At 35.7% G+C, this 27,902-nt stretch overlaps 1 protein-coding gene across 5 annotated transcripts in view; it reads left to right on the top strand.

Annotated features, from left to right (window-relative positions):
• Positions 1-27,902, top strand: part of LOC150092256 (myb-related protein B-like) — a 248,286-nt gene that overhangs the window by 74,631 nt on the left and 145,753 nt on the right. For all 5 annotated transcript variants that reach the window (XM_090414888.1, XM_090414885.1, XM_090414886.1 and 2 more), the window contains one exon: positions 26,824-26,927. In XM_090414888.1, coding sequence (XP_090271014.1) covers positions 26,824-26,927 — 104 coding nt within the window. The remainder of the gene's footprint in view (positions 1-26,823; positions 26,928-27,902) is intronic.

The raw sequence follows: 27,902 nt of genomic DNA, 5'->3' as shown, positions 1-27,902 counted from the left end.
ATGTTGATTTGTTTAAATATTACCCAACAAGAAATTTTGTAAAAAGAAATGCCGAAGAGTGAAAAAAAAAAAAAGTATGTCATTTTGCAATACAAAACATTGGGATACGTTAAAAAGAATGATTGACAGATTCTTAAGGTAACCTTTCTTATTTATAGAAGGATGAATATCCATTAATTCAAAATATATTAAAGTGACTGCGAGAGAGTTTCGATCGCCCAGACGTGAATGTGTTAAATTGTTTAAAACCTGTAAGAATTGCTGTTGAAGCACAAAGCAATCATGACGTAATCTACTGAGGGAATTTTTAGATTCCTCTTTCGTAATTTGGGAACAACTAAATTCTGTTTTGAGTAAAAAACTACCTTTTGAAAAAAAAAAAAAAAAAAAACTAAACAGCAACTTTTTAAATCTAGAGATGAGGTCATAATCGAGATTAATGATAATTTTTGTATTAGGCAGTGGCGGCCCGTACAAAAGCACTGCGACATTGCAGCACCCTCAAGGAAAAAATGAAAAAATTAAATTTTGTTTGTGTTTATAAATAATAACAATGCTTACATTATATAAATGCAGTACAACATGTTAAAGATTACAGCTTATGTTTTGACATTGAATAGTTAATAATTGGAATTGTTCGATTAACGCTTTAGATTATGAAACAAATGCACTGCGATCTAACGCAGATATTCGTTTGCTCTTGTCATTGCACGATATTCCCAACTGTAACTGCTCTAACGGCAGTGTATTTTTAGTAAGCTTACGCGCCTTATTTCTGTGAGATATGAAACATTTATTATTGGTGCTTGTGCCTGGTGAACTATTTTTTGTAAATCTTATTTTATTTTGTTAAAATAACATACAATTAATTATTTGTTATAGATACAAGGCTGAATTATGACGAGTGTCACTGTTGAAAATATGAAAAGAATTATATTTTTTCAATTATCCTTACACGAAACAAATGCACTGCGATATAACGCCGATATTCATTTGCGCTTGTCATTGCTATTGATACGAAACTTTTATTATTGGTGTTTATTCGTGGTGAGGATGAAATATTTTTAATATGTAAATTTATTTATTAATAAATTCATTACTGATTAGGAAAAAAAACGTTTTTTGTATATGCAGCAAACCCCCCCCCCCCCCATTTAAAATTTTCACCGGCCGTCACTGGTATTAGGGAAGATAAATTGAAATTATGAAATTATACGCTCTGCGCAATCGATAATGGTACGAATTTTCAAAGAAAAGTGTACTTCAGTAGAAGTTTGAAACAGAAAATAATATGAACAGAGTGCCGCATATCTTTTTACCCTTTTTTTAGTGGAAAAAGGGATATGGCAGGGTTTGTATACTGTCACCCTATCTTTTTAATAATCAGTCCAGTCCAACTCTTCAACGTTGTTTTGCGAAAAACCAGTCTCTGACACGCACTGCAGCATGTCATGGAGCATTGTCAGCTGAAACATGCAAGGGTCACTCTTGCCGCGTATATCAAGGGATTGCCACAATTAATTTTACCGCGTTAATCAGATCCCGCGTTAAGCAAGGGATACCTGTACTCTCTTTTAAATTGCAGCCAATCTTTTTACTCCTGTTATTGCATCATTTTTGTAAGCTTCATTTAAAAATGAAAACACCTTAATAATCTGATATTACAAACTTCTAATATCGTTATCACCAGCGTTTATTGCTTTAATACGGGAACTTCTTTGAGGTTTTTAATTCTTTCTTTATTACTAATCATGTTAACGTTTCATGTGCTTGTACTGCAAATGCACAATAACAATATATCTATCTATATAAAAATATGAGATAATGTGCCATGTCAAATGTGTATGTAAGATGCTAAAAATGTAATATTCGCATTTGATTTTTGCAATATTCGCTGTGCATGTTTTGTATTGAATATAAATACAATAAATATGATAATAATATGTCTATATTATGATTTTTTTTCGAGGGGGGCCTTGAAATATTTTAATTTTTCCGAAGGGAGCCCCTGACATCCAGAAGTTTGGGAAGCACTGCTCTAGAACAACGTTTCCGGTTTATGTAAAAAAATAAATAAAAATATACGCGGTTAGCCTAGTGGCTGTGCGCTTGGCAATCATATACCTGGGGAAGGAGTGTTCTAGGTTCGATTTCCGTCGACGACGTAAGGAGCTGAAGGATCTTCCTCAGCCATAGCCAAGTTAGTCGGTCTTGGGCGTGGACAGTAGGGTTTTTTACCAGTTTATCCTGGGTTTTTCATCCCGCAAAGCAGGCAAACCGGTCTTGAGAATCAACACTACAGGACATAGGATACACCGGGGTGTAGGGCTGACCACCTTATCCTGTGAACGGTTTGAGGTCCGATAATTAATAAACCCTCGACACCGCAAGGTAAAAGGAGGAAAAAAGGAAGATGAGAATTAATAAAAACAAAATCCTTAGCTCATCCGTACGGTACTTAATATACTATAAGTTTACAACCCTTCTTGGATGGATTACGTAAACATATTTATTGAGTTTTTATCGATTATATTGATTAAATGTCAGTTTTATATTAATAAACTATTATTAGAAATTCGAATAATTTTTTTTTCCAACTTTCTTCATGTTACTAAAGTCTGAATTTACTACCAGTACCAAAATATATTCCATATAAATAAATTCACGGGATTTTAGAAATAGTATTAATTTTATTAATGAAATCTTACGTCTGATATCATAATATAACGAACTGGTGATTTTTATCTTGCCAAATAGGCAAATCGACCAAACGAACATACACAATTAACAGACATACCGTAGTTCTAAACTGTAATATCGTCATCAAAATATAACTCATATTGATTTCTTCTCTGGGTTAATTTAATCTGATCCACCGTCAGCACATTCACCGCCTCTTTCATCAACATATATCGCTTATTACACTTTTATACAATTTCTAGGGATGGGCCTCTTGTCCTTGTTCATCCTCTGAAAAATATGCCAGGCATCTATCTGTTAAGCTTCCGTTAACAATTTGTCTATCATACTACCTATCCTCATATTTTGCAGTAAACCCCAAGGAGTTGGAATGGATTTCCGCAGTATACTACCACTAGTGTGGTAAATGCATAGGACAGACAGAGACTGTCGACCTCATTGGTAATTCTCCTCTTCGATACACACCCCTTAGATATTTATTTGACAGCTGCAATAAGTATTACAAGCTGCGTACAGGGAGCTTTTAATACTTATTGCGACTGTCAAATACTTATTACCTAATTATTTCGCCTACCAGAGTGATTAATGCATACGGAATCTTCTCCAACTCGAACCCACCGTGAGCATGAATGTCTTTAGGTGAGAGATCAACGCCCTGCTTTACTGGTAAAGAGTTTCGTGTTTGGTCTCTGGAGCAGGATTTTTGGATTGTGTACAGAAATAAATTAAAATACAAAAACAAAATCTCTTAGCCCGTTCTAATTCCAAGCCTGTTACGTTACGTATATTAACTGCCACATAAATGAAAAAAGCTTTCATCAACCTATGCACGCCATCTGGAAGATGGCGCAGATTGATGAAACAAGTAAATCCTGCTTTCATCTAAGATTTTCTCTTCCTGCTATTTTTTAGTCCACGTTCTTCTATAACTTGCTTTGAAAAAAAAAAAAAAAACACCATCTCCGTTTCCTGCTGAAATTATAAGTTAAACTGGACGTACAATTAATCTAAACCGCACAGTGCCAGTATTTTTTAAAGCTAATATATTTATACGATGGTTTGTGGTGATCGAGATGATAACTGTTGCTATCATTGCTAGCTCTTTGTAAAGCTGTTGGAAATGTCCTTAAGAAATATCTTTGGAAAGTGCGAATTTTTTGAAACTATGAAACTAAAAAATACTACTGATTACTGAGTAACGTAGTGGTGGACGGGATCATACTACGAAATCTATGCATAGAGGTGGGGAATTAATTTTTAAAGAGCCTACAGATTGTTGCGGGAGTTGTGGGTTGTTTAAAGGGACGGGGGGGAGGGATTACGCTTAACGGCACTTTCCTGACGTAGTAGTCGGATTGCTCTGAGTACCGTGCTTGGGCTAAGCTTTTTTCTTATTTATTTATTTACATAGTCTCCAAACCCCGCCTCAGAGACCAAAAATGGAACTTTTTCAATCCACTCTAGTAAGGAGAGCATGTCTGACGCTGATGATACAGTTCATCTCCTTTCTAACCTAATTGTTCATTTGTTCTAATATGGATAAAGATGCCCATTGTTTGATATTCCAAAAGGTAATGATGCTTTATTTATTACAGCTCAGTTACTTTGATACATGGTACGCTACAGCATAATTGTAAAATCCATCTATCGAGAGGAGGCGGGTAATTCTCCTCTCCAGACACGGGAAGCTTCTAAAAAATCGACGTTTTTTATTATTTTATTTTTATTTCGATTATTCAAGTTTATCACAGCCTACTTAAGTTTTTCAAAAGTATAATCAGGCTGTAGTAAGAGATATATATTTTAAACGGAAATAAGGGAGACATTTAAGTTTCACGCCAAAGTCGATTGTCGGGGGAGGAAGAGAATATATGAAAGATAAGCAGCACTGGATATTTTTGCTGTGCCATATGTTTCTTTTTATTTCCCTGTCTCATAACTTGTTTTTGTAATGAATGTATTTCGCACGTGCATGCTAAGATAGTTGGTTTATAATAAGCGATAAAATATCACTCTTTGAAGTATAATTTGAAAGTTAAAAATGATTGGCTCGGTGTTGTTTTCAATGTAGTAGACATATTTGCGGTCGTCCGCTATTGCAGTCGTGTATTATTTTACTAATACGGTCACCTTGGAGACCGGTTTTGTACGATGTGTGCCGTAGTGTCCTTGGGTAGGGCGCTCACTTTTCACCTTCACTTTTCCTATTACATATATTAAACTTCTAATTCTTTTGAATGTACAAAAAAAAAAAAAAAAGAAGAAGAAAAATTACTTTGTATTTATTTATATGTAAAGGTTTTTACAGAGGACGTCTGGAGGTCTGATAATAATAAAATACAAATTAACTGAAACTGTAAAAACTTGGACATTTTAAAGATTTGAGTAAATGACTAGCAAAACAATGAATGAAGATAATAAAAAAAATATAATGATAGCAGATAAACAGATTGTGCAATATTTTTAAGTTTAAGATATTGTCCTATTCTTTATTAGACATTTTAGAGAGACATTTACTAAAGGATGTTGCTATTCCTGAGTCATTTATAGTCAGCCGTGTACGACAGTCTGCGATTTAGGTGGTGATGAAGGCTTTCTTTACTGTTTTTTTTTTTTTTTTTCATATTGTCATTGAATTTAGTGAAGGTTACATTACTGAAAACCTCCCTGACAAGCGGATCGATGCAATGCAAATAAAGGAAAAGCTGTTTTTGAGAATCAATGACAGTATTTTATTTTTGAATTTAAGAAAAACTATTAGTGCAATGATAATTGCTTTAATTAAAAAAAAGCTTTTGCATTATTTAACATATTTGTGTTCATTTTTTATGTGACTCACATAGTGAACTATATAGATAGGTAGTAAACTTATATATTAGTACTGTGGTTGGGCTAAGCTTTTTTATTCTTATTTATTTATTTACATAGTCCCCAAACCCTGCCCTAGAGGCCAAAAATGGAACTCTTTCAATCCACTCCAGTAAGGAGAGCATGTGTGACATTGATGATAAAATTCATCACCTTTCTAACCTAATTTTCATTTGTTCTGATATGGATAAAGATGCCCATTGTTTGCTATTCCTGAAAAAGATAATGATGCTTTATTTATTACAGCTGAGTCACTTTGATACATGATAATACTTGGTCCTAAATAGCAGAGCTGGCGCTAGGGTCTTTGGCGCCCGCATGCAATTTCTATGTAAGCGGCCCTGTAACGATCCGGGAGAGTGTGGTTCTTTTACGATAATAAAAATTTTAATTATTTGAAATTTCTTAAATAAATTTTGACGGAACAGCCACACGTTGGTTCGCTAAATGTAAGGAACCGGGGGTGTTGGCTAGGCAGGATAATCGTTAAAAACCAGGATATTCAAAAAATTCTCAAAAGTTAAAGCACATTTTGATAAAGCCACTTATAATGATACAGGGATTATAGCCTTCTCACCGACCCGAATCGCTAACAAAATTAAAATGAATTTTAACTAAAGTTTAAAAAATTCTTGCATTTTACAAGTTACTAAATTCTTAGTAACTTGTAAAATTTTTTTAATAATTTTTATAAGTGGAACTATCTTTTAGAAAAATAAAAGCTCAAAATAGATGAGAAAATAAGAAAATAATTCAGAAATAATTAGAACATTTAATATAAGTATTCAAAAAATGACATCTTTACAGAATAACAGAAAATAAATTAAATTACATAAATATACTTGAAATTTTTTTTATTAAAATTTCAAGGTTTTTGATTTCATATTCACAAAATTAGAAATAACGGTCTTAATGTTTAATTCCGCACATCATTTTCAATAGCTATTAACGCCAAACTAACAAGCTTTTTTGTGACATACTTGTTCTTAAGTAGGTTTTAATCAATTTCAACTTGGAAAAGGAACGTTCACCGCGCGCTACACTAACAGATAAGGTTAATAGTATTCTTAAAGCAATCGAGAAGTTAGGGAAAGATAAATTATTGGACACAATAAAATTAAGAATATCGAAAGGGCTTTTCAATATTTAAATTATCCTTCCGAAAAATATCCCGGAAAGCACATAACTCGTCATATAGTTCTATTGCATTTACGTCTTTATTGTCGCAATTTTTCAAGAGAATCTCTAAATCGTCACAATTTTTTCGTAAATCTTCGTTAATTTGTAGTAATCTATACAAGAAATTGAAATTATCATAATATGTTTTTAGTTGTTTAAAACGTTCTATTAACGAACACATTGCAACGTCTATAAGTCTATAAAACACATTCACTCTAAATTTATCTTCTGGCGATTGTGGAGTTTCGATTTGATGCTCGTAGTCAAATTGTCGTGTCTTCTTTTGTCGTCGAACTTCCGTACCAGTTTTAAATTCTTGTTCTCCATCCACCTCTTCACTCAGTTCTTTTGCCGTTTTTAGAACTTCTTTAAAATTTGTATCTGATCGATACTCTTGTAAGAATATTTTTAAGTTTTCGATAGATTCTAAAGCAAACGTAATGTTCATCATATTTTTGTCTTGAAGCATTTTACTCACAGGGTTTATTATGTTAAGTAAATCATGCCAAGTTATAAGAGAGCAAATAAATTTGTAGTCCTTTATTTCAGCACATAATGTTTGTGCTTCATGCTGAGTTTCTTTATTAAAATTTTCATTATTTAAAATTTCAAAAAGTGCATCATAAATTTCTCCTAACTGATATTTTAGAGGGCGGATTGCATTAATTTTACTTTCCCATCGCGTTTCTGATATTGCTGTTTCAATGTTAGTTTTTTTATGAACTTTTAAAGGATTGCCAAAGTTTGTAAGAGAATGAAAAGAAATTGTATATTTCTTGAATAATTGCAAAGAAACTAATTGTATCTGCATTCACTTTGGCTGCATCATTAATGATTAAATTTAGAGTATGAACAGCACATGGCACGTAAAAAGCTCAAGGATTTTTGTTCAAAAGCAAATTTTGGAGCCCATATTTTTTCTCTTTTATATTTGCCCCATTGTCCTCCATACCCTTGACCTTGCATGTCTTCAGTGGGAATGTTCCATTTTTCCAGTTGTTCCATTATTGTTGTACATAAACCACGTCCTGTGGAATCTGATATATCTGCAAAACCTAAAACGTTTTCCCTGATCTTGACAATTCCATTGTCACAGGAAACAAAGCGAATAATAATGGTCATTTGTTCTGTTTTACTTGCATCAGGTGTGCAGTCTAAAATTATGGAATAATATTTAGATTTTCGAATTTATAATAAAATTCGAAAATCTAAATATTATTCTTTATTAAAAAATTAAATACATAATAAAGACAGTCAATATTTCATTTTGACTGTCTTTACTCAAATAGTGTACCCTATTGTATTTGTTGTAGGGCCCTTTCAACATCAGTTTCCATAACGCGATCAAACATAGCAAACAGTTTGACTAATTTTAAAAAATTGCCGTTACTCCTTTCATATAATTTATCAGATGAGCCCCGAAAAGCTAAATTTCGACTACCAAGGAATTTTATAATTTCAATCAAACGTTCTTAAACACTCATCCAATGTTTCTTTTCCATTTCATACATGCTTTGAGTGTGGAAATCAATAGTAGTTTTATTTTTTTAAATTTTTATCAACTTCCTTCCATTTAAAGAAATTTTTCATGTGAGTTAAACTAGTCTCATGTCTATGTAAAGTTGTACTTACATTTCTCCAATCATTATAACCTTCTACAAGACTCAATAAGTGATTCAGTTGATTTAGTAGGTGTGACAAGTTTGCAACAAAAGCAAAAAACAGAATTTAAAGTTTCGGAATAAATGAGCCATGTTCTTGGCATGAGCTCCTGTTTTCCATTTTTCTATTATAATATGTGTCACCAAATTTACGACCATATGTAGCTCTGGGATATATTATATTTTTCTTTTGAACAGGCCCCATTTCAATTAAAACAGCTTGTAATTTTTCATCAATATTTCCCCATTCACCTGGATCTTCTAAATTTACAGAGACTAGCAATGTGTTAGTTTCGTGGTCAACTACAACTAAATCTTGTTATAGTTGACTAAATCCTAACTATTTTTCACTTAAATCATGTTCAATTATCTTGTTCAATAGTTGCAATAGTACTTTCATGTAAACTGGATGATGTGCACGGTTCTTTAACTCTGATTTCTGATGTATCGAGTTGGTTACAATCTGTATCAGAATATTTTAACAAATTTATTAAGAGCCCCAGTTTGTTTCTTAATATCTGCTTCTTTCGCAGCATGATGCTTATAATTTTGTGCACCGAATAACTTTTTTTTAAATTTTTGATTCTGTTTTTATTTTATACCCACAAGAAATTATTACACAGCACGACACAGAGACGAAATAATAGTCGGCACTGCGCTACTGTCAGTAGCCTACTGAGATGCGTACCATATGACTGGTTAACTAGCAACAAATGTTTTGTACGAAAATTTGTTTCTGCGCATAAAAACTGTTCATCGTTTCACTTTAGATAGATTGCAGTAGACACAACATTCTGCAGGCAAGCATTTAGCCTGCTCTAGCTGCAAATTGTAAACAGCCGGCTGATCAAAGAAGTGGCAATATACATTTTTTTAACATTTTTATTTGGTGTATCCAGCCTTATTTATTTTAATATTGATCATTCTAAGAATTTTTTGTTTTTATGATAAAAATTTTGTTTCTTAAAAATGAACCGTTCCCTAGCGGCAGTGCCCCCGTTTTAGCGCCATCCACATGCCCGCTTCCGCCGGCCCTGCTAAATAGATACATCCATACCTGATTTGCTCAGTCCAGAGCAAATCAATGTATGGATATATAAATAAGAAATATAAATAATTCTGTTTGTAAATATAAACTTAAGGATTTAGAAAAACAAAATACAAAATATATTTTTTTTAATTTTTTTATTTTTAAGATTAAGATGGTTTTACTCTAACTTTTCCTCTGAGCTTCTTTATTAGCTTCTCTGAAGAGTTCTGTGGAATCCTGAATATGTATTCTAAACTTTATGCTCATCTCCATTAAGTGATCCTTTTATCAGGCATTTAAAAATTATCAAAAGGGTGAAAACAAAAGATGGTGATTGTAAAATTAATAGTAATAGCCGAGTTGCAGATGTTTTGTTAATTGATGGTTTCTTTCAGCTGCCAGGCGCTGTGAATGAATGCTAGGCAATGGGCAGTTATATACTACTTCAGAACAACTGTGTTTGCAGTATATATTGCATTAGTTAAAAGAAAGACAAATCATTCTGATTTAGTTTGCATAATCTTCACCATCCTTTGGTGAAGTTTATGAGATTTGTACAGATTCATTTTCAACCAGTGTATCTTTACTAATTATTAGTATATTTACTAATATATACAGGTTTATTAAATAAATATATACCTTTAAATCTGTATATATTAGTAAATATAGTAATAAATAATTAGTACTTAGTAAACCCTAGATTTTTCTGGTGAAAGTTTATTTTCCACTTGGTTAGACTATAATAAATTTAGTTTAATCCTTTATTCAAGTGTTAGCAAGCAAAGTTTGCACATGAAGATACTTCAAGACTGAGGCAGCGTGTAGCAAAGGTGGACCAAGCTATCATCACACCTATCTCAGTATCTCCCATAATGCAAAGCACATCTCCTTGCAGATATGTATAATGCTATGTATTTAGGGAAGGGCCACTGCCCAGACCGGTTTCGACCTTTATTGAAGTCTCGTCAGTGGGAGCCAGGCCCAGAAGTGGAGATACCAAGGCAGAAGCAATGGAGAGGTCATCTTTACTTATACGAGTTGCCAAAAGGTGTACCACCTTATTATTAAATTACTCTGGATTCAGAGAAAGATGTTGAAAGTTTATTTTCCACTTAGTTAGACTATAATAAATTTATTTTAATCCTTTATCCAAGTGTTAGCAAACAAAGTTTGTGCCTGAAGATACTTCATGACTGAGGCAATGCGTAGCAAAGGTGGACCAAGCTATCATCACTCCTATCTCAGTATCTGCCATATTGCAAATTGCTTCTGCCTTGGTATCTCCACTTCTGGGCCTGGCTCCCACTGATGAGACTTCAATAAAGGTCGAAGCCGGTCTGGGCAGTGGCCCTTCCCTTAATACATAGCATTATACATATCCACAAGGAGATGTGCTTTGCATTATGGGAGATACTGAGGTAGGAGTGATGATAGCTTGGTCTACTTTTGTTATGAGTTGCCTCAGTCTTGAAGTATCTTCAGGCGCAAACTTTGTTTGCTAACACTTGGATAAAGGATTAAACTAAATTTATTATTCCAGATATTAAATCTACATTTAGTACCATCCTTATGGTAATTCAGAACTTACAAACTGTGCCTTAGATAACCAATACAGAATCTGATGGAAAAGGTCACTTTGCTTCACAAAAATATATATGTATGAAAGACGTCCTTAAATATGTATATGCTTTGAAAAGCCATCCTAAATTCATTAAATTTGAGTGCATAAAACTGTCTTGCATCTGAGAAGCTCTCATCCTTAGACAAGAGCCAAGTGCACCCTATGGGACTTCAAGCTTTGTTTTGTTACTTACTCCAGTCTCACTTATGTAGGGCCTACATCCATATATCTTTATGTATATCACTCCTTGAAGATGCCAATTTAACTTTTGACAAAATATAGGAAATAACAATAAAATTGTTTTAATTGTATCCTTAAAATATCTATATGACTAATAATGAATGTAAAATATTCATTCAGAATATATACAATTTACATATGCCATGTACTTGTCACATAACCTTTAGTTAAGAGACAAGTACAAGGCATCTGACAAGACAAGTGCATTACATGATCTAAGTAACTAACCTTTCATGGGGCATATTTTAGGAGTTTTTGCCCTCTTCCTTTTTTTTTTTTTTTAAATTTTATTTTTAAACTTGTGCACCTTCTCAGCCAGTGTTATACAGAACTATTCTGTAGAAATGTAATACAAAAATCTAATCCAGCACTCTTCCAAGTAGGATTTTGTATGATTTTTCTTTGCAACTAAAAACACAATACTGCATTGTTGAAATGTTGGAACATAAAAAGAAATTAAAATAATTTTATATTAATGCTTTTTATCAAAACTCAAAGGACATCAAAGATTTCAAAACTTAGTGTTAATCAAGAATGATGACTTAAGATGTGAGGCTTTCACATTGTCAGATGTGAGATCCTCAAATAAGTTAAAAATAAGTTATTCACAACCAGTTGTCATTGCTTATGAACTTTTGAAGTTATACAGAAACTATTTTTTATTGCCTTACTTCTTTATAGCTAGTGGTCGGTTGTGTTCAGTGGTTAGGATGCTGGTTCATATGTCCTCCTTGGGTCAGTCTCCTGATGAGCAAACTAGACACCTTATGTAAGTCCTGGCGCATGATTTTTTTTTTTTAGATCAAGTTTCCAATGCTCCCCTTCATAATTCTTCTATCTCTGCAATCTTTAGCACAGATCCAGGTTCCTAGACTAATAATGTCTTGTCTTCAGACCACTTGTTTCATACCCTGGATCACAGCTGACTTTACTCTATATTTTTAGGCCTTTGTTTTTCTGGCATTATTTTCTTAAAATGGGTGTTGTGCATTTTGGTATAGTGTCAGAATGATATTTAAGGAAATGGTCAAAGGATCCAAATTTATTTACCAGTGTAGTTTGCTATTCTGTTGATATGAAAAAGAGGCTAGTAACCAAGCATGTAATAAAATATCTAAATTTGCCATCAGAGTCATGAGATCACTATCTCACAATAGTACATTGCTGATTCCTAAACTACTTGAGACATGGACTCTGGATGAAAACTATATTGATGGATCTAAAAGTTTTGCATTATGTTCTTGTAAACCAGATTCTGCCACTAGTTATAAAAACATTTTTATTCCAGTAGCATATGTTATCCATATGAGGTAATCATATGACAGTACTGCAACATGTGTGGTGACCTCAAAATATCTTCCACTTATTTTTTGTTTTGTTTGAGTGCATTATTATAACTCTCATGTTGTTTTTCTGGATGATGTTTCTGTGACAGAAATGAAATATTGGAACCAGTAAATCTTTTTAATTCTTTCATTGTGCTATTTTCATTCCATTAAACCTTAACATTAGCTTCAGCTGAGACATAAGCCTAAATACATGCCTTCAAAATAATAATGACAATGCAGCTAGGTTTCATAAAATATAAAAAAATATTATTTCTTTTTATGAGTAGGCAAGCCAGAAGGGCAGCCTCCAGATTTCTGCCTTGTACTGTATGATGCTACAGTTATTCCAACTGGGATGACCTCCAGAACTTTTATGCATCTTTTCCATGATCTGTCACAAATGGTTAGCATATCAACTGGAATACTAGTCAGTCCTCATCCTCCTTCCAGCACTCTGGACCTTTTCTTAACCAGCTCTCCCTCCAAATACACTGTGGATGTATGCTCTTCTCTTGGCAATGCTAACCAAAATCTTTTCCCTCTTCTTTTCTACAGATCGTTCTCCTCCCAGCCAATTTTAGCCTTGTACCATATGGTACTACATTTGTGCCAACTGAGATGACTTCCATAAGTTTTATGTTTCTTTTCCATGGTTAGATGACTATTTTCGCTTTCCTGATTCAAATACCTAAACTGAACTAACTGAAATAATTCTCACTGGAATGAGGGCCTTCATTTCCTGCTCAGCTTGGTTCTCTGAAAAAAAAAAAAAAAGTGTGCCTCTGCAATCCATGATAAAAATGCACCATACATTCAATGGCTTAAATCAAAACTCCAGCTTCTCATTCAGCTTACAGTACAGCCTGAAATAAGTGTAAAAAAAAAGTGATCAATTCCCCGAAATGTTGTGCTCAAAACTTGTGTCCCAGAATTAATACTCATCCTGTTTTGCCTATATAAGCTATCTTACTCATCTAGCATCTACCCAACAGCATGGAAGCAAGCTTTTTCCAGCCTCTGCCTAAAAAAGGGTAGAGGCTGGAAAAGCTTGTCCCATCAATTGGTGGTTGCCTGTTTTGATTCAGGCATGTGACTAAGGTGTCTAGGAAGGGTAAACAATTGTTCTTTTCCTTTTCCATAGTAAACTGGATTCTTGGATGTAGGCTATTGAGATGACTGAAGAAGGAGTCTAATGTGTCTGGGCCATGAGGCCAAATAGAGAACACATCGTCCACATATCTTAGCCAGAGAGAAGGTTTGAGTGGGGCTGAGTCTATGGCTTGTTTTCAAAATCTTCCATATAGAAATTAGCAAGGGGGGGGGGAGAGGGGGGAAACCCATGGCAGTTCCCTCTGTCTGCTTGTAGATTTTTTTCTTCCAAGAAAAATACCCAGAGTTAATGGCAAAGGAAAAGAGATCTAAGATGTCAGAAGGGAAAACTTTTTGTAAGAGAGATAAGGTGTCAATTAAGGGAATATTAGTAAACAAAGAGGAGATATCAAAGCTTACCAATATGTCTGCTTTAACCTTGAATAAAGCATAACCTTGAATTTATCCTTGAATATAGCAGACATATTGGTAAGCTTTGATATCTCCTCTTTGTTTACTAATATTCCCTTAATTGACACCTTATCTCTCTTACAAAAAGTTTTCCCTTCTGACATCTTAGATCTCTTTTCCTTTGCCATTAACTCTGGGTATTTTTCTTGGAAGAAAAAAATCTACAAGCAGATAGAGGGAACCGCCATGGGTTCCCTCTATCTGCTTGTTCCCTCTATCCCCCCCTGCTAATTTCTATATGGAAGATTTTGAAAAACGAGCCATAGACTCAGCCCCACTCAAACCTTCTATCTGGCTAAGATATGTAGATGATGTGTTCTCTATTTGGCCTCATGGCCCAGACACATTAGACTCCTTCCTCAGTCATCTCAATAGCCTACATCGAAGAATCCAGTTTACTATGGAAAAGGAAAAGAACAATTGTTTACCCTTCCTAGACACCTTAGTCACACACCTGCCTAATGATACACTTGCCTTCACTGTATACAGAAAACCCACACACACAGGCAGATACATTCACAAACTCTCACACCACCACCACCCCTCTCAACTATATGGCATTATTAAAACTCTTACCAAGAGAGCTCACAATCTTTGTTCCAGTGGAACCGCCCTCACTACTGAGCTTAACTACATACACAACACTTTCCTCTCCAATGGTTACAGCGATCACAGTATCAAAAAAATAATCAGTTCCTCTCCCATTCCCGGTCCTTCTCGTCAACAAGAATTTAAAAATGCCATCCCCATACCCTACATCCATGGCACATCCAAAAAAATAGCCAAGATTCTAAAAAAGTACAACCTACACACAGCATATAAGCCCCACCACAAACTTGCTACCCTTATCCATTCTACGAAAGATCAACTCCCTCCTCTCTCTCTGCCTGGAGTTTACAAAGTACCCTGTTCCTGTAAGCTGGCATACTTTGGACAGACAGGCAGATCAGCATCCATCCGCCTAGAGGAACACAAGTCTTACATCTGTAAACACAACTATGGTCATTCAGGCTTGGCTGACCATGTCTTGGACACCACCCACAGAGTATCATGGAAGAAAACCACCATGCTCCATCACAGCAAATTCAAGAAAGAGAGACTATTCTTGGAAGCAGCAGCAGCTCTTAGAAATCAACCAAATCTTAATAAATACGGTTGCATTAAGCTTCTGAAAATTTGGGAAACACTCATCACCAGAGATCCTACTTTATATTCCAGGCCACCTACAACCGCCCTTAGAGGGCGCTCCACCTAGATAAGACTTTAGTGTCACCCACGTGGTTGGACTTAGTATTGTATGATATTTGTGTTATGTTACATTAGTTATTTTTGTTATCCCCGTAGATGTCCTAGTGACTAGGACGAAATATAGGAAGTATTAAATTCTTTTTAATCCTTTCTGAGTGTTGTAAAAAATCCATTAAACATCCAACATTTTATCATTGTATATGGAGTCAGACACCATATGGGTTGGGTTGAACCACTGATCAACACCATATACACTTTCCAACTCAACAAAGCGATCCACATGTTGTCCTAGCTAGGGCAAAATATCGATCATTTTGTTTTTTGCCATACACAAGAAAAGAAAAGTTTGTATGAGAAGTAACTTCATATCTAAGCTACCTGTGCTTACAGTGCACTTGGCTTCACATCAAGCTACCTTTCATGTCTTGGAGAATTTGAATCCATGTAGGTCATATGGTAATCTTTATAAGGACTTTTTCAACTGAAGGTGAGCTAGCTGGTTTCATACCGAAGTGGAAAGGTTTTCCTCCCACAAATCTGACATCCTTTAGTTGCTTCACAGATTATATAATACCTCTTTACAGATTATGTATGATATTATACATTTTCGTGAGAGTCAAAATTATAATTTCTTGTCATTCAAGTACGTTATACTTTCCAAACCAGCAAAAAACTTGAAAAACTCTCTCAAATCCAGAATATAATAATAATATGGTGATGACACAACTTTGTTACTTATATACAAGAAATATGAATCCTGCCATTGAAAGTATATAATTTTGAGTTTGAGTGACTTGAGGAGAAGCAACTGGCATCTGTAGCAAGGAGGTGAATTGAAGGAAAAGTGGGAGTATAAGTGGGGAGAGTATAAAAACGGCAACAATCTGGGATAAGGATGTAGCATTGTATGGGGATTCTATGATAAGAGGTATACTTGATGAGATGACAAAGCATGTTTTCCAGGTGCAGAGATCAAGGATGTCAGTGAAGCTGTTAATATGCATAGGGAGGGGATGAAAGTAAAAGAATTGATTGTTTTGGTAGGCACAAATGATTTGTTTCCATAGTAGGACCACAATATACAATCCTCACATTACCCAAATTAATATACCATGTCATCTTCAGTAGTGAATCTGCTGCCACAGAATGATAGAAATAATTGAGACTGGCCATGATTGTGTAAGAGTCAGTAAGACATTTGTGTAGAAGGAATGTGTGCAGCTTGAAGTAGATGTCTGAAGTGAATTTGATGAGAGAAAGGACTTGTATGCTGGATAGATTGCATTTGAATGGTTTTGGAGTTTCGAGAATGTTTGGTAAGTGGAAGTGCCAAACCAGGGAAACTAGAGGTGTTGGAAGGGGGGGGGGGTAATACAGTTAGGTGTGGGTACAGGTCTGAAGTCAAACCAAGAAAAACAGGACCATACCATCACACCACCACCTCTGAATTTCATATTCTGAATTATGCACTCTGGTAAGAGAGTTCACTGGGCATCCATCACGCCCATCCCTCTGCTTTGTAGAGGGTGTAGCATAATTTGTTGTTCCATAACACAGCTTTCTAAGCTTCCACGTCCCACTGTATATGCTCTTTGCACTACTGAAGATGACACAGTATTGATTCAGGTAATATATGTACATGTATGCATGTATGTATATATATATATATATATATATATGCACACACACACACACACACACACACACACACACACACACACACACACACACACACACACACACACACACACACACACACACACACACACACACACACACACACACACACACACACACACACACACACACACACACACACACACACACACACACACACACACACAGTGGATTCTTGTTAATTGAGACTAGAACACTATGTCCAAATTAAGTGGCTTCCCCAATTATGTGAAATTTTATGGAAAAAACTAAAATATCATAAAAAGTTAAAAATGTTTAAAAATAGACAAACTTTCAGCATACGTTTGTCAACCATGTTTTTATTTAAAAAAACTAAATGTACACATATGTCCTTAAAGAGGTTAATTATATGTAGGTATCAATCAAAGAAGCATATTTTCTTTAACAATTATTTTGGAGAAATTTATCGAGTGTATCCTGATGTGTTCCCTTTCTAGACTGCAACTGAACAAAATCAGCACAGGTATCCAATTCAGATAAAGGACTGCCTTCAATGCCTTCTTGCATAAAGTAGCATTGTAATTCAACAATAAATTTCCTGGTTTTCTGGTTAGTCACTCATGTTCAGGTGTGCCCTCCTCATTACTTTCCTTGTCTTCTGGGATCTAGTTGTTTTGTTGCAATTTGTTCAACAATTGTATCCTCACAATTTTCATTTTCATTATAACATTGAAGGCTATTGTCAATGCATAAAAACTCTTCATAGGTTCTGATCTGTTGCAGTTCCAAAATGATTTCATTTTCATTATCAGTCATATCTGGCATTTCCTTGTCTGAATTCTTAAAACCACAATGAGCAAAGCAGTTTTGAATTATTTTGCTGCTTGTTTCTCACCAGCTATCTGCAACAAATTGTACTGCTTGTAAAATGGTAACCTTTGCATTGATTTCTTTGGCCATTGCGCCATTAAAGATAACGTCATTAGATTTTTTTCGATTGTTTCAAGGATGTAGTGTGCCAACTTTCTGATATAATGTCTTCAAATTTTTTATGATTCCCATTTCCAGTGGCTGTACCAGGAACATGGTATTAGCAGGAAGAAATTTGGTTTGAATGTTTTTCAAACAATCTAATTAAGGGTATACCACACAGTTGTCCAGAAGCATAAGAATTTTTCTTCAATTTCATTTGCAATTCTGCATTCCAAGTAATTAGCCATTTCTGAAAGATAACAGAAGTCACCCATGCATTCTTGTTGGCATAATTCAGATCTGGCACACTATCCATTCTAAGCCCTTTAAAGCATCGAGGCTTGGTGCTTTTTCCGTTAACCAACAGCTTCCATTTATCACTTCCCGACATGTTACAGCAGCACAACATGGTAATGCGATTTGAACCTGACAGTGCTGCAAGTTTATAGCTCAAGGAACCATCTGGTGTGGCATGGTAAAACAGACCTGCTTCATCAGAACTAGACTTCTGTAGCTATTCAGATAATTTAGTTGATTTCCACTGTTCAGCACTTACAGTATCAGTACTGTTCTTCTCACTGTGTGGCCTTCTTAAATTTTATTTCATGTCTGGTTTTCCATCGCAATAACTAACCATATGTAGCTTTAAAGCTCATATGGCCCATCTTTCTAGCTAACTCTTCCGATTTGGTTTTTATCATTTGATCATTAACACACACTCCTCTTTCAGTTATAATAGAGAACCATTGATTGAGAGCCTCCTCAATGCTTGGATCCTTGCCTTCTTGCTTCCATTTTTGGGATTTTCCCTGTTGTCGATCACATGATGCCCATTCTCGCAATTTGTCCTGTTGGCCTAACAAACGTGCGATTGTAGATTTGGGAACACCCATTATCTGTCAGCTGACAATGACTGGTGTTAAACAGTTGGGTTTTTATTTTGTCAAGTAAGGCAATTTTATCTGCTAATGTTAATTTTTTCTTGGCATCTTGACAGGGGCCTTATTATTTTTTTTTTTAAGAAATCATCATCATCATCATCATCATCAAATTCCTGCCATGTACCCTCAAGGGGTGTACAGGATATGACAGTACTACATGAAAAAATTACATTATTACTAACTTCCTATCTACAATTTTCCTCCAAATCAGTCTGTTACTTGTCAAGACTCCAACATTATCAGATCTTATATTTCTATCGTCTAAGGCACTTTGTACCATATCAATCCACCTATATCTTGGTCTTCCTCTGGGTCATTTTCCTGCCAACCTGGCAGAGAACATTTGTTTTGCTAATCTTTCCTCTCTCATTCTATTTAAGTGACCATACCACCTGAGATTAGCTCTGCTAACGCATTCCTGGATGCTGACAATGTCAAGTTCTTTCCTAATATCCTCATTTTTAATATGATATTACCATTGATGCCATCTGTTCACACCTCGAATCTTTCTCAGGACTCTCATATCTGCGGTCTCTAGTCTTTGGTCAAGTGTTTTACTTCTGACCCAGCTCTCAGATCCATAAGTTTAAACTGGTTTGAACACTGTCTTGTATAGCTAATTTAGTGTTCCCACTAATTTCTCTCTTATTCCATATGAATTTATTCAATTGACTTCCCACCATACCAGCTTTGCTGATTCTGTTGTCTATTTCTATATTTAATTTACCATCTTCAGTAAAAATCGTGCCTAAGTAGCTGAAATGTTTTACTTGTTCCACAGGTTCTCCATTCACAACACAGTTGACATTTTCAATGATTCTGCCTATTTTCATTGTCTTTGTCTTTTTATTGCTGACCTTCATACCATATCTATTACAACAGCTATTTGATTTAGTCAGAGAATCTTGCAGACGTGTAGCGGATTTATTTAGAAGTATAACATCGGGGTATATACTTATCAGAAGTATAAGTATGGCGAAAACAACGGGGGCCTTGTTTAACCGGGCGACGCCCCCAGCTGGCATGAAATTTTGTCATGTTGTACCATCATTTTTTATTTTGGTTTAACCAATAAGAATACAATTTGGTCGGCTAAATCCCAAATTGCCAGCTCATCCTCGTTCGTTCAGTATCAAAGTAGATACCCAACAGGATGCACCACGAGAAGGTGAGGATTGGACATTAGGTCAGAAGCCCTGGTCGGTTCTCCACATTCCTTGAAAGGCTATGTGGAAGTCTCCTCTCAGTTATACAGCTTTGACCTTTAAGCACCCCTTAAGAAATAATGATAATAATTAAATTGCTACACTGTTTCTCACACTTTTTAATAAAAAATTAATACACACCTGTTTTAATCAAAAATACGTTATCTCTCAGTCACTGTAAGTAGAATCATTATACTGTCAATCCTCTTTACTCTGTAACCCAGCACTTACTGACAGTACCACTCTCTGTGCAACTCACTACTCGTGCACCATCTGCAGCCACTCTCCCAAAAAGCATTACGGTAGCCCAAATGAGTGCAACTTTGGGTTATCTTGATTTGTTTCTTTTCTTCAATATTTGTTCCAAGTAAACAGGTGCCCCAATTAACCAGAATCTACTGTATGTATATGAAGGATCTGCATGCCTACAAGCAGTGATGCAATATGCAGACAAGAAGGATCACTAGTGTGGTAAGGAGAGCTAAATCAGGTTATGAGAGGAAATGAGAACTAAGCTGGCCAAAGTTTAATTAATACTTTCATATATTTTGGCAACATTACATTGCCATCATCAGGGATCATAAAAACAATACAAGCAGTGATGCAATAACCAGACAAGAAGGATCACTAGTGTGGTAAGGAGAGCTAAATCAGGTTATGAGAGGAAATGAGAACTAAGCTGGCCAAAGTTTAATTAATACTTTCATATATTTTGGCAACATTACATTGCCATCATCAGGGATCATAAAAACAATGATATATGCATTCAAGCACTAACACTGAGCAGATGAGGCTGAAGAAAGGGCCTAGAGTCTGCCTTGAATGGCATCACCTAGTGGGCTAGATTGAGTGATCTTGGCTGTTGGGCTGAAGATCTGAGAATGAGTGCTTCCCAAATTTGGGGCTGTCTCATGCACCCAAATTTCTTGAGGTTTGGAAAGTTTTTCAGGACTGAGGCAGATTCAAGGAACAGTCTCTCATATTTGTATTTGCTGCAGTGTAATAGAGTGGCTTTCTTCCAGCATGCTCCGAATATATAGAATGGTGATTCACGTATCCAGGGTACATCTGAAATAATTGACAAAAATCCTAAGGAAATACAACCTTACAACACTCAGACCACATAAAAAATTGCTATCCCTTATTCACTCCACCAATGACCAACTATATTCCCTAGACCTACCAGGTCCAAGTTGCAAACTGTCCTACTATGGCCAGTCAGGACAGCTAATATCAGAATTTCTGAACACAAGGACTACATCCAGTTCTACCATTATAGCCACTCAAGACTTGCTGATCATGCTTTGGATACTCACCACAGGATATGCTGGAAGAAGGCCACTCTATTACACAACAGCAAATACAAATCTTGAGAGGCTTTGCCTCAAATCTGCTTCAGTCCTGAAAAACTTTCCAAATCTCAACAAATTTAGGTGCATGAGATTCCCCCAAATTTGGGAAGCACTCATCCTCAGATCTTCAGCCCAGCAGCCAAGACCACTCACTCTAGCCCGGTGGTGCCATTTAAGACTCTAGGCTTGATTTGGTTGCCTCTCTTTGGCCTCATTTGCTCAGTGTTAGTGCTTGCATGCACATATCATTGTTTTTATGATGCCAGATGATGGCAATGTAACATTACTGAACATACATCTTCAAGGCCCACTCTTCCTAATTGGGTTGTGGGGACAAAAGCTGCAAGAGGAACTTCCAATGGTCACGATCCTCTGCCACCAAGTTCAGGTGTTCTGGTGGGATTCCCAAACGTGTCCACCCAAGGTTTTGGATATAATCTATCCAGCGAGTCCTTGGCCTTCCACATGGCCTCCCACCCTCTGGCTTGGCAAAGAGGGCCTGCTGAGGGAGCCTCTCTTGTGGCATTCTGACCAGGTGCCCGTACCAGCGTAACTGTGATCTCTCAACACGGAGAAGCAGCAGTTGAGTATTGAGGGTTTCCCAAATTGCAGAGCTTCTGACTCTGTCGAGTTTTGTCAGCCCCACAACCCCTCAAAGGAACCTCATTTCAGCCGCTTGGATTCGTGTCCGCATTCTTTCGGTCATTACCCAACTCTCATGACCATAGGTGAGGATGGGGACATAGACTGTATCGAAGACAGCCAGCTTTGCCTTCTGTCTTAACTCCCGCTTCAATACTACTGAACATTGCTGAAATATAGGAAAATATTAATTAAAGTTATTATTATTATTTAGAGAAACCTTCAGGGAGTCAGCGACTCATCGAGGAAGACCACATGTTGCACACACCAACTCTCATACTTGTTTTTGAAAATCCAATGGCAGTTCATTCCAGTCACACACAACTCTGTGAGAGAAAAATCTAGATCTCATCCCCTTCTTAATGGTATTCATTTTCTGAGAATTTTTTTTTTTTTCACTTTCCAAAAAATGAAAAATTCTATCTGAAATCTTGTATGACCCATTCAGAACTTTGTAAGTCTCAATCATATCACCCCTCTTTCTCCTGTTTGCTAGCGTCTGCAGTCTACAAATTCCCAACCAGCCTTCATAATCAGTATTCCACAATCCTGATTCCTGATATCATTTTTAACATTCTCTGTTGCACTCTCCACACTGTATCAGAATCACAACAGAAACCAGGAGACCAGAACTGCACACAGTAATCCAAGGCCTTGTAAAGATGCAAAATTACATCCTTATCTTTACATGTCAAAGTTTGTTTCAGTATTGCAATTATCTTTTGAGTTGTATTTGCAATCTTTGCTACTCTGATCTTCAACTTCTTGTCTACTAGCACTTCAATATTTTGAGCCTGATCAATTTCTTCTAGCATAATCCCACATATAATCGTATAGTCACAATAGACTTGAATACCACTCTTATGTCATGAGATTGGCAAATTTGAGAGAAAGTCTACCAATATAAAGGATGGAAAGCCAAGATTTGTAAAGAATGTTAGGAATTTGTTGTGGAGCAGTAGTAGAGAATAGTATTCTTTGTACCATTTTCTTAGAATATCCATTGCTCATCAGTAGTTGGAGAAGAGAATGTAATGTGTTTCTTCATCTCCTGTCATAGAGATCACCCCCCCCCCTTTTTTTTTTTTTTTCAGTGTATTTATAATACTTAATTTTTGTGATGTATGGTGCAATGAAGAGAAATATAGGTAACGAACGACCTGCAGGAATAGGCTTATGGTATATGCTAAGAGAGAAGGTTCCTTCTGCATTTTTCGAAATTAAAACATGTAGGAAAGGTAATTTTCCTTCATTTTCAAGTTCTAAAGTGAATTTAATTTATGATTCAGCCACACTGTGTTTCCAGATTATAAATATGTCATCTATGTATCTCCACCAAAGTGATGGTTTTGGATTTGAGGAGATAGAGGGCTTCCCATTTTCCAGGGCCAGATAGCTGTTTGTAGATTTTCCCATTCCATCGGAAATAATTTTAGTTGAGATGATGTCTAAATAGTTGAGAGATGCCATTACTTTAGCTACAGGAACATTTGTGAATGAAGGTACAATATCTAGATAGTTAGAATGTCCATTGGTAAGACAAATGTCTTCTAGTTTTTCTACAAAGAGTTGCTTGTTTTTGATGAAGGGGTCCGTGTGTGTGATATGATCTTTTTTGCTTATTTTGCTTATTACAGACCCTTATTTCTATTGTCCGGGTTGTTATTAGGCTTTGTTCTTCCATTTTTTTTTTTTTTGAGTTCCATGTCTTGCTACCGTAGCTCATTGCTGGTAGAAAATCCTGTTAAAAAGGTTTGATCTTATTTTGATATCTGTTTTTTGGTTTGGGATGGCATGTTTTATCTGGTTAAAGGCTTTATGCATCTATTTATTGCTTCTGATATATCATTGTTCATTTTGATTGCTTGTCCTAAATAAATGTAGCTCTCCACTTTGTCTATGACTTTATTTTGCAATTTGATTTGTTGATCATGACAGTATTCATTTTTCATCCACTTTGTCTTCTCAGGGTGGATTTGTAATCCTGCCATTTTACTGTGCAAGTGTATTTCATTCAGCATTATTTCTAGCTCAGATGGCTGATGAGAGATCAGAACCACATCATCAACAAACAGGAGTATTTTAAGATTCTCTCCATCTATATTTAAGTCTCCATCCAGGTTTGTGTTTTTAGAATGTTTTCTAGCATTGCTATAAAGAGATTGGGAGAGACCACATCTCCTTTTCTTACTCCTCTCTTGAGAGGTATTTCAAGGGGTTTATTAAAAATAATAATCTGGGTTTGCTGCCTATATATGTCTTGAATTAACTTGATCTATGGTTGTCACTGCCTTTTTGATTCCATTAATTTTGCTGCTGATCGTTTCTTTATTTCAAGAAAAAATTACAGAATAAAAAGTCCAATCAAATGTTGCAATTTTTTTAAGCAAATGCTTCTTATACAGAACACAGTGTACAGTTCTAACATCAGGCTTTTTTTAAATTCAAAAATGCTGGAAACTATTTGCAAGCCATTACTGGTGCTCCATCAGTAGCAGTGCAGCTGCTACAATGCTGCTGGCTTTGTTGGTTGAGTGGTTAGCACATCTACTCTCCAGCCAAAAGGTTGTGGGTTTGAATCATGCTGTGGGCATGGATGTTTGTAATTGTCTGTGAAAATATTAGTGGTGGCGATCAGCAGTAGACGATGAAGGTAATGGTGGATTGGTGGAGATGGAGACTTGTAGAGTAGGTGCCCTCCCTCGATGAGTCTTTGGATTCCCTGGAGGATGTCACATAATAATAATAATAATAATAATGTGGTAATAGGTGTATACTTTTCTCATAAGTATTTTTCATAGCACAAAAATATTTCAACTGTTGTATACATCTTTAATTGTTTAGCAAACAGAAATTCTTCCATTATTATCTTCTTGGGCTTGGGTTGACATAAGATACATAAGCAATAAGGATGCCTAAAGTTAATGATGTTACCTCATCCAGTTTTACTGCAAATTTAACTGTCTGCATTTCAGAAACCATAGTTTTTATCTGCTTAGTTGTCTCATTAATCTGACATTGAACCGTATTGTTACTCAATGGAATGCTTTTTAATAGTGGATCCATTTTCATGACAGAGCTTATAATTTCTTGTTCTTCTGGCAAACTCGATTGCTTCCCAACTATGTGTAGATACTCTGCTTTTGCAATTGAAAGTGTAATAATGTATTATAAGAGGTTTCCAATCCTTCTTCAGCATTACTAGAAATTTCACTGGTTGTAGAATGTTTCATATATACTTTTCTTTTAAATATTTGGAATATTCCAGTTCTTGTCTTTTTAATTAAGATGCATTCATCTTTGATGGTTATTATTTTTAAAAGTTCTTTGCATAGAGAGTAGTTGGTAGGTGGAAGGCATTTCCTGACTATGCAGTAAATGCAGATATACCAGACTTCCATGCAGTCAAAAAGACTCATCATGGGAGTTACACACAAAGCCCATCAAGCTGTTCTTTAAACTCGTTCATTGTATCTGCATTTACTGCATAGTCAGGAAATGCCTTCCACCTACCAACTACTCTCTATGCAAAGAACCTGTTCCTTACAGTTTCCAGGGATGGACCCTTGGTCTATCCCTCTCCCTCCCTCCCATTCTGTGAAAAATTTCTGCCACATTAACGTAGTAGCAGTCCCTTTCCAAACTTAAATGTCTCAATCATATCTCTCCCCCCCCCTCTCTTCCTCCACTTCACAATGTTTTGCAAATTGTTTTCCCTTGATCTGTCTTCATATCTCACATTCCAAATACGGTTATCACCTTAGTCAGTCTTCTTTGGATCCTTTCTAATATATCTTCATCACCATGAAAACCAGGGAACCAAATCTGTGCACAATTTTCCATATGAGGCCTGATCAAGGCCTTATACAATTCAACCATAACTTTATTTCTGCATGTTAAGGTTCTCCACAATTATTACCATCATATGATGTGATGTGATGACTTCACAACTTGTGCAGTGTGACCTCTGAACTTCAGATCCTTTCCCAGATCTCTTGTCTCCTCAACCTTCTCCAAAATTTTCCCACAAAGTGTATACTTTCCTTTCCATTGTTGCCTACTAAATTTCAGAACCTTAGTTAAATGTTAAATATTTTTGGGAATATAAATGACACTTCTTTTTTGGGTTTAACATGGCATCAAAATTATAATGTTATTATTTGCAATAACCTACAATAATGTTTACATGCATATGCACATTTATATTCAGGTTAATCACATTGTTACTGTTGCAACACTGTGAGAGGTGAGGTTAACTGTGACAGATCCATGTGTCAACTGCCAGCAGCACACAATATCACAATATACAGCAATCTGTGTTGCTGGATGATTTTGCCATTAGTCAGTAAAATTCACATACTCAATTGTTAAAACTGAACATTTTCATTACCACTATTCATGGTTGTATTTTTATATTTATTCTTATTATATTATAACATAATTTTCCTGTCTACTCTCATTGACCCGTTATCTTATATTGACCCCTCTTTCGAGTCAGTTAATCCAATCCTTGTTATAGAGATAATGATTATCTTGTCTGTAGAATATATTATGATCTCTGATGTATGTTAAGTGTATGTTTAGGTAAGGAAAGAGATTATATGTTTTGTGGCATATATATTTCCATTTATGTTATAGGAAGATGACAAAGTTGTTGAACTTGTAAAGAAATATGGACCAAAGAAGTGGACAGTAATAGCCAAGCATTTAAAGGGAAGGATTGGAAAGCAGTGTCGAGAAAGGTATATTAAGTTTAATAACACTATTACTGAAGCCAGCAAGTATATTTTTGTAATGAACAACTGTTATCTCAATTTCTTTTTATATCCTCTGTAGTGTTAATATTTTGTTGGGTATAATTACAGAATTTTAATATTATTATTAATATTAAAATAGTCTACGATTAGCCTAGTGGCCGTGCGCTTCATAACCATATGCCTAGGGAAGGAGTGTCCTAGGTTCGATTCCCATCAGTGACGTGAGGAGCTGAAAGATCTTCTTCAGCCATTGCCAAGTTAGCCAGTCTTGGGTGTGGACCGTAGGGTTTTTCCTCCAGTTTATCCTGGGGTTTTTCATCCTGCAAAGCAGGCAAACCCACCTTGAGAACTCAACACTATAGGATATAGGATACACCGGGGTGTAGGGCTGACCACCTTATCCTGTGAACGGTTTGAGGTTCGATGATTAATAAACCCTCGACACCGCAAGGCAAAAGCGGGTAAAAGGAAGAAGATGAGATGAGAGATTAATATTAAAATCAATATTAATTTCCTATCTCATGCGAGATTAAAGGGAAATGAAACTGCAGATGAAGTAACAAAAATGGCTGCAGCATCAAGTGATATCACAGATTTTGATCTTTTTAAAACTACTCAAAAAGAAAACGTAAAAAGAATAATTCTCCAGGACATGACTCACCACTGTTATTCAGCAGAAAACTAGGAGCTACCATCAACTCCAAGTTTAATCGCTGTGCCACTACCATGATCTCTCATCTCAAGACTGGCCACACAAGATCAATCTAGTTTAGCAATGGCATAAAAGGCTTTCACATCTTCAAAATTTGTAACATCGAAAGCATCACCACTTCATTTACTAACTTGTATGAATATTTCTAAATGTGAATTTTATAACAACCCAGAAAAGGTGCTGTATAAAATACATGAATTTGACCTCTATGATCTGGTGTAATAATACCATCGGATAATAAAAAAATA

This window comes from Typopeltis vanoorti, chromosome 26 (assembly GCF_054136105.1).
Source record: "Typopeltis vanoorti isolate ZY-2024b chromosome 26, IOZ_Tvanoo_1.0, whole genome shotgun sequence".
NCBI lineage: Eukaryota > Metazoa > Arthropoda > Arachnida > Uropygi > Thelyphonidae > Typopeltis > Typopeltis vanoorti.
Note: the sequence above shows the minus strand (reverse complement) of the source record. Positions and strands in the feature narration are given on the sequence as shown.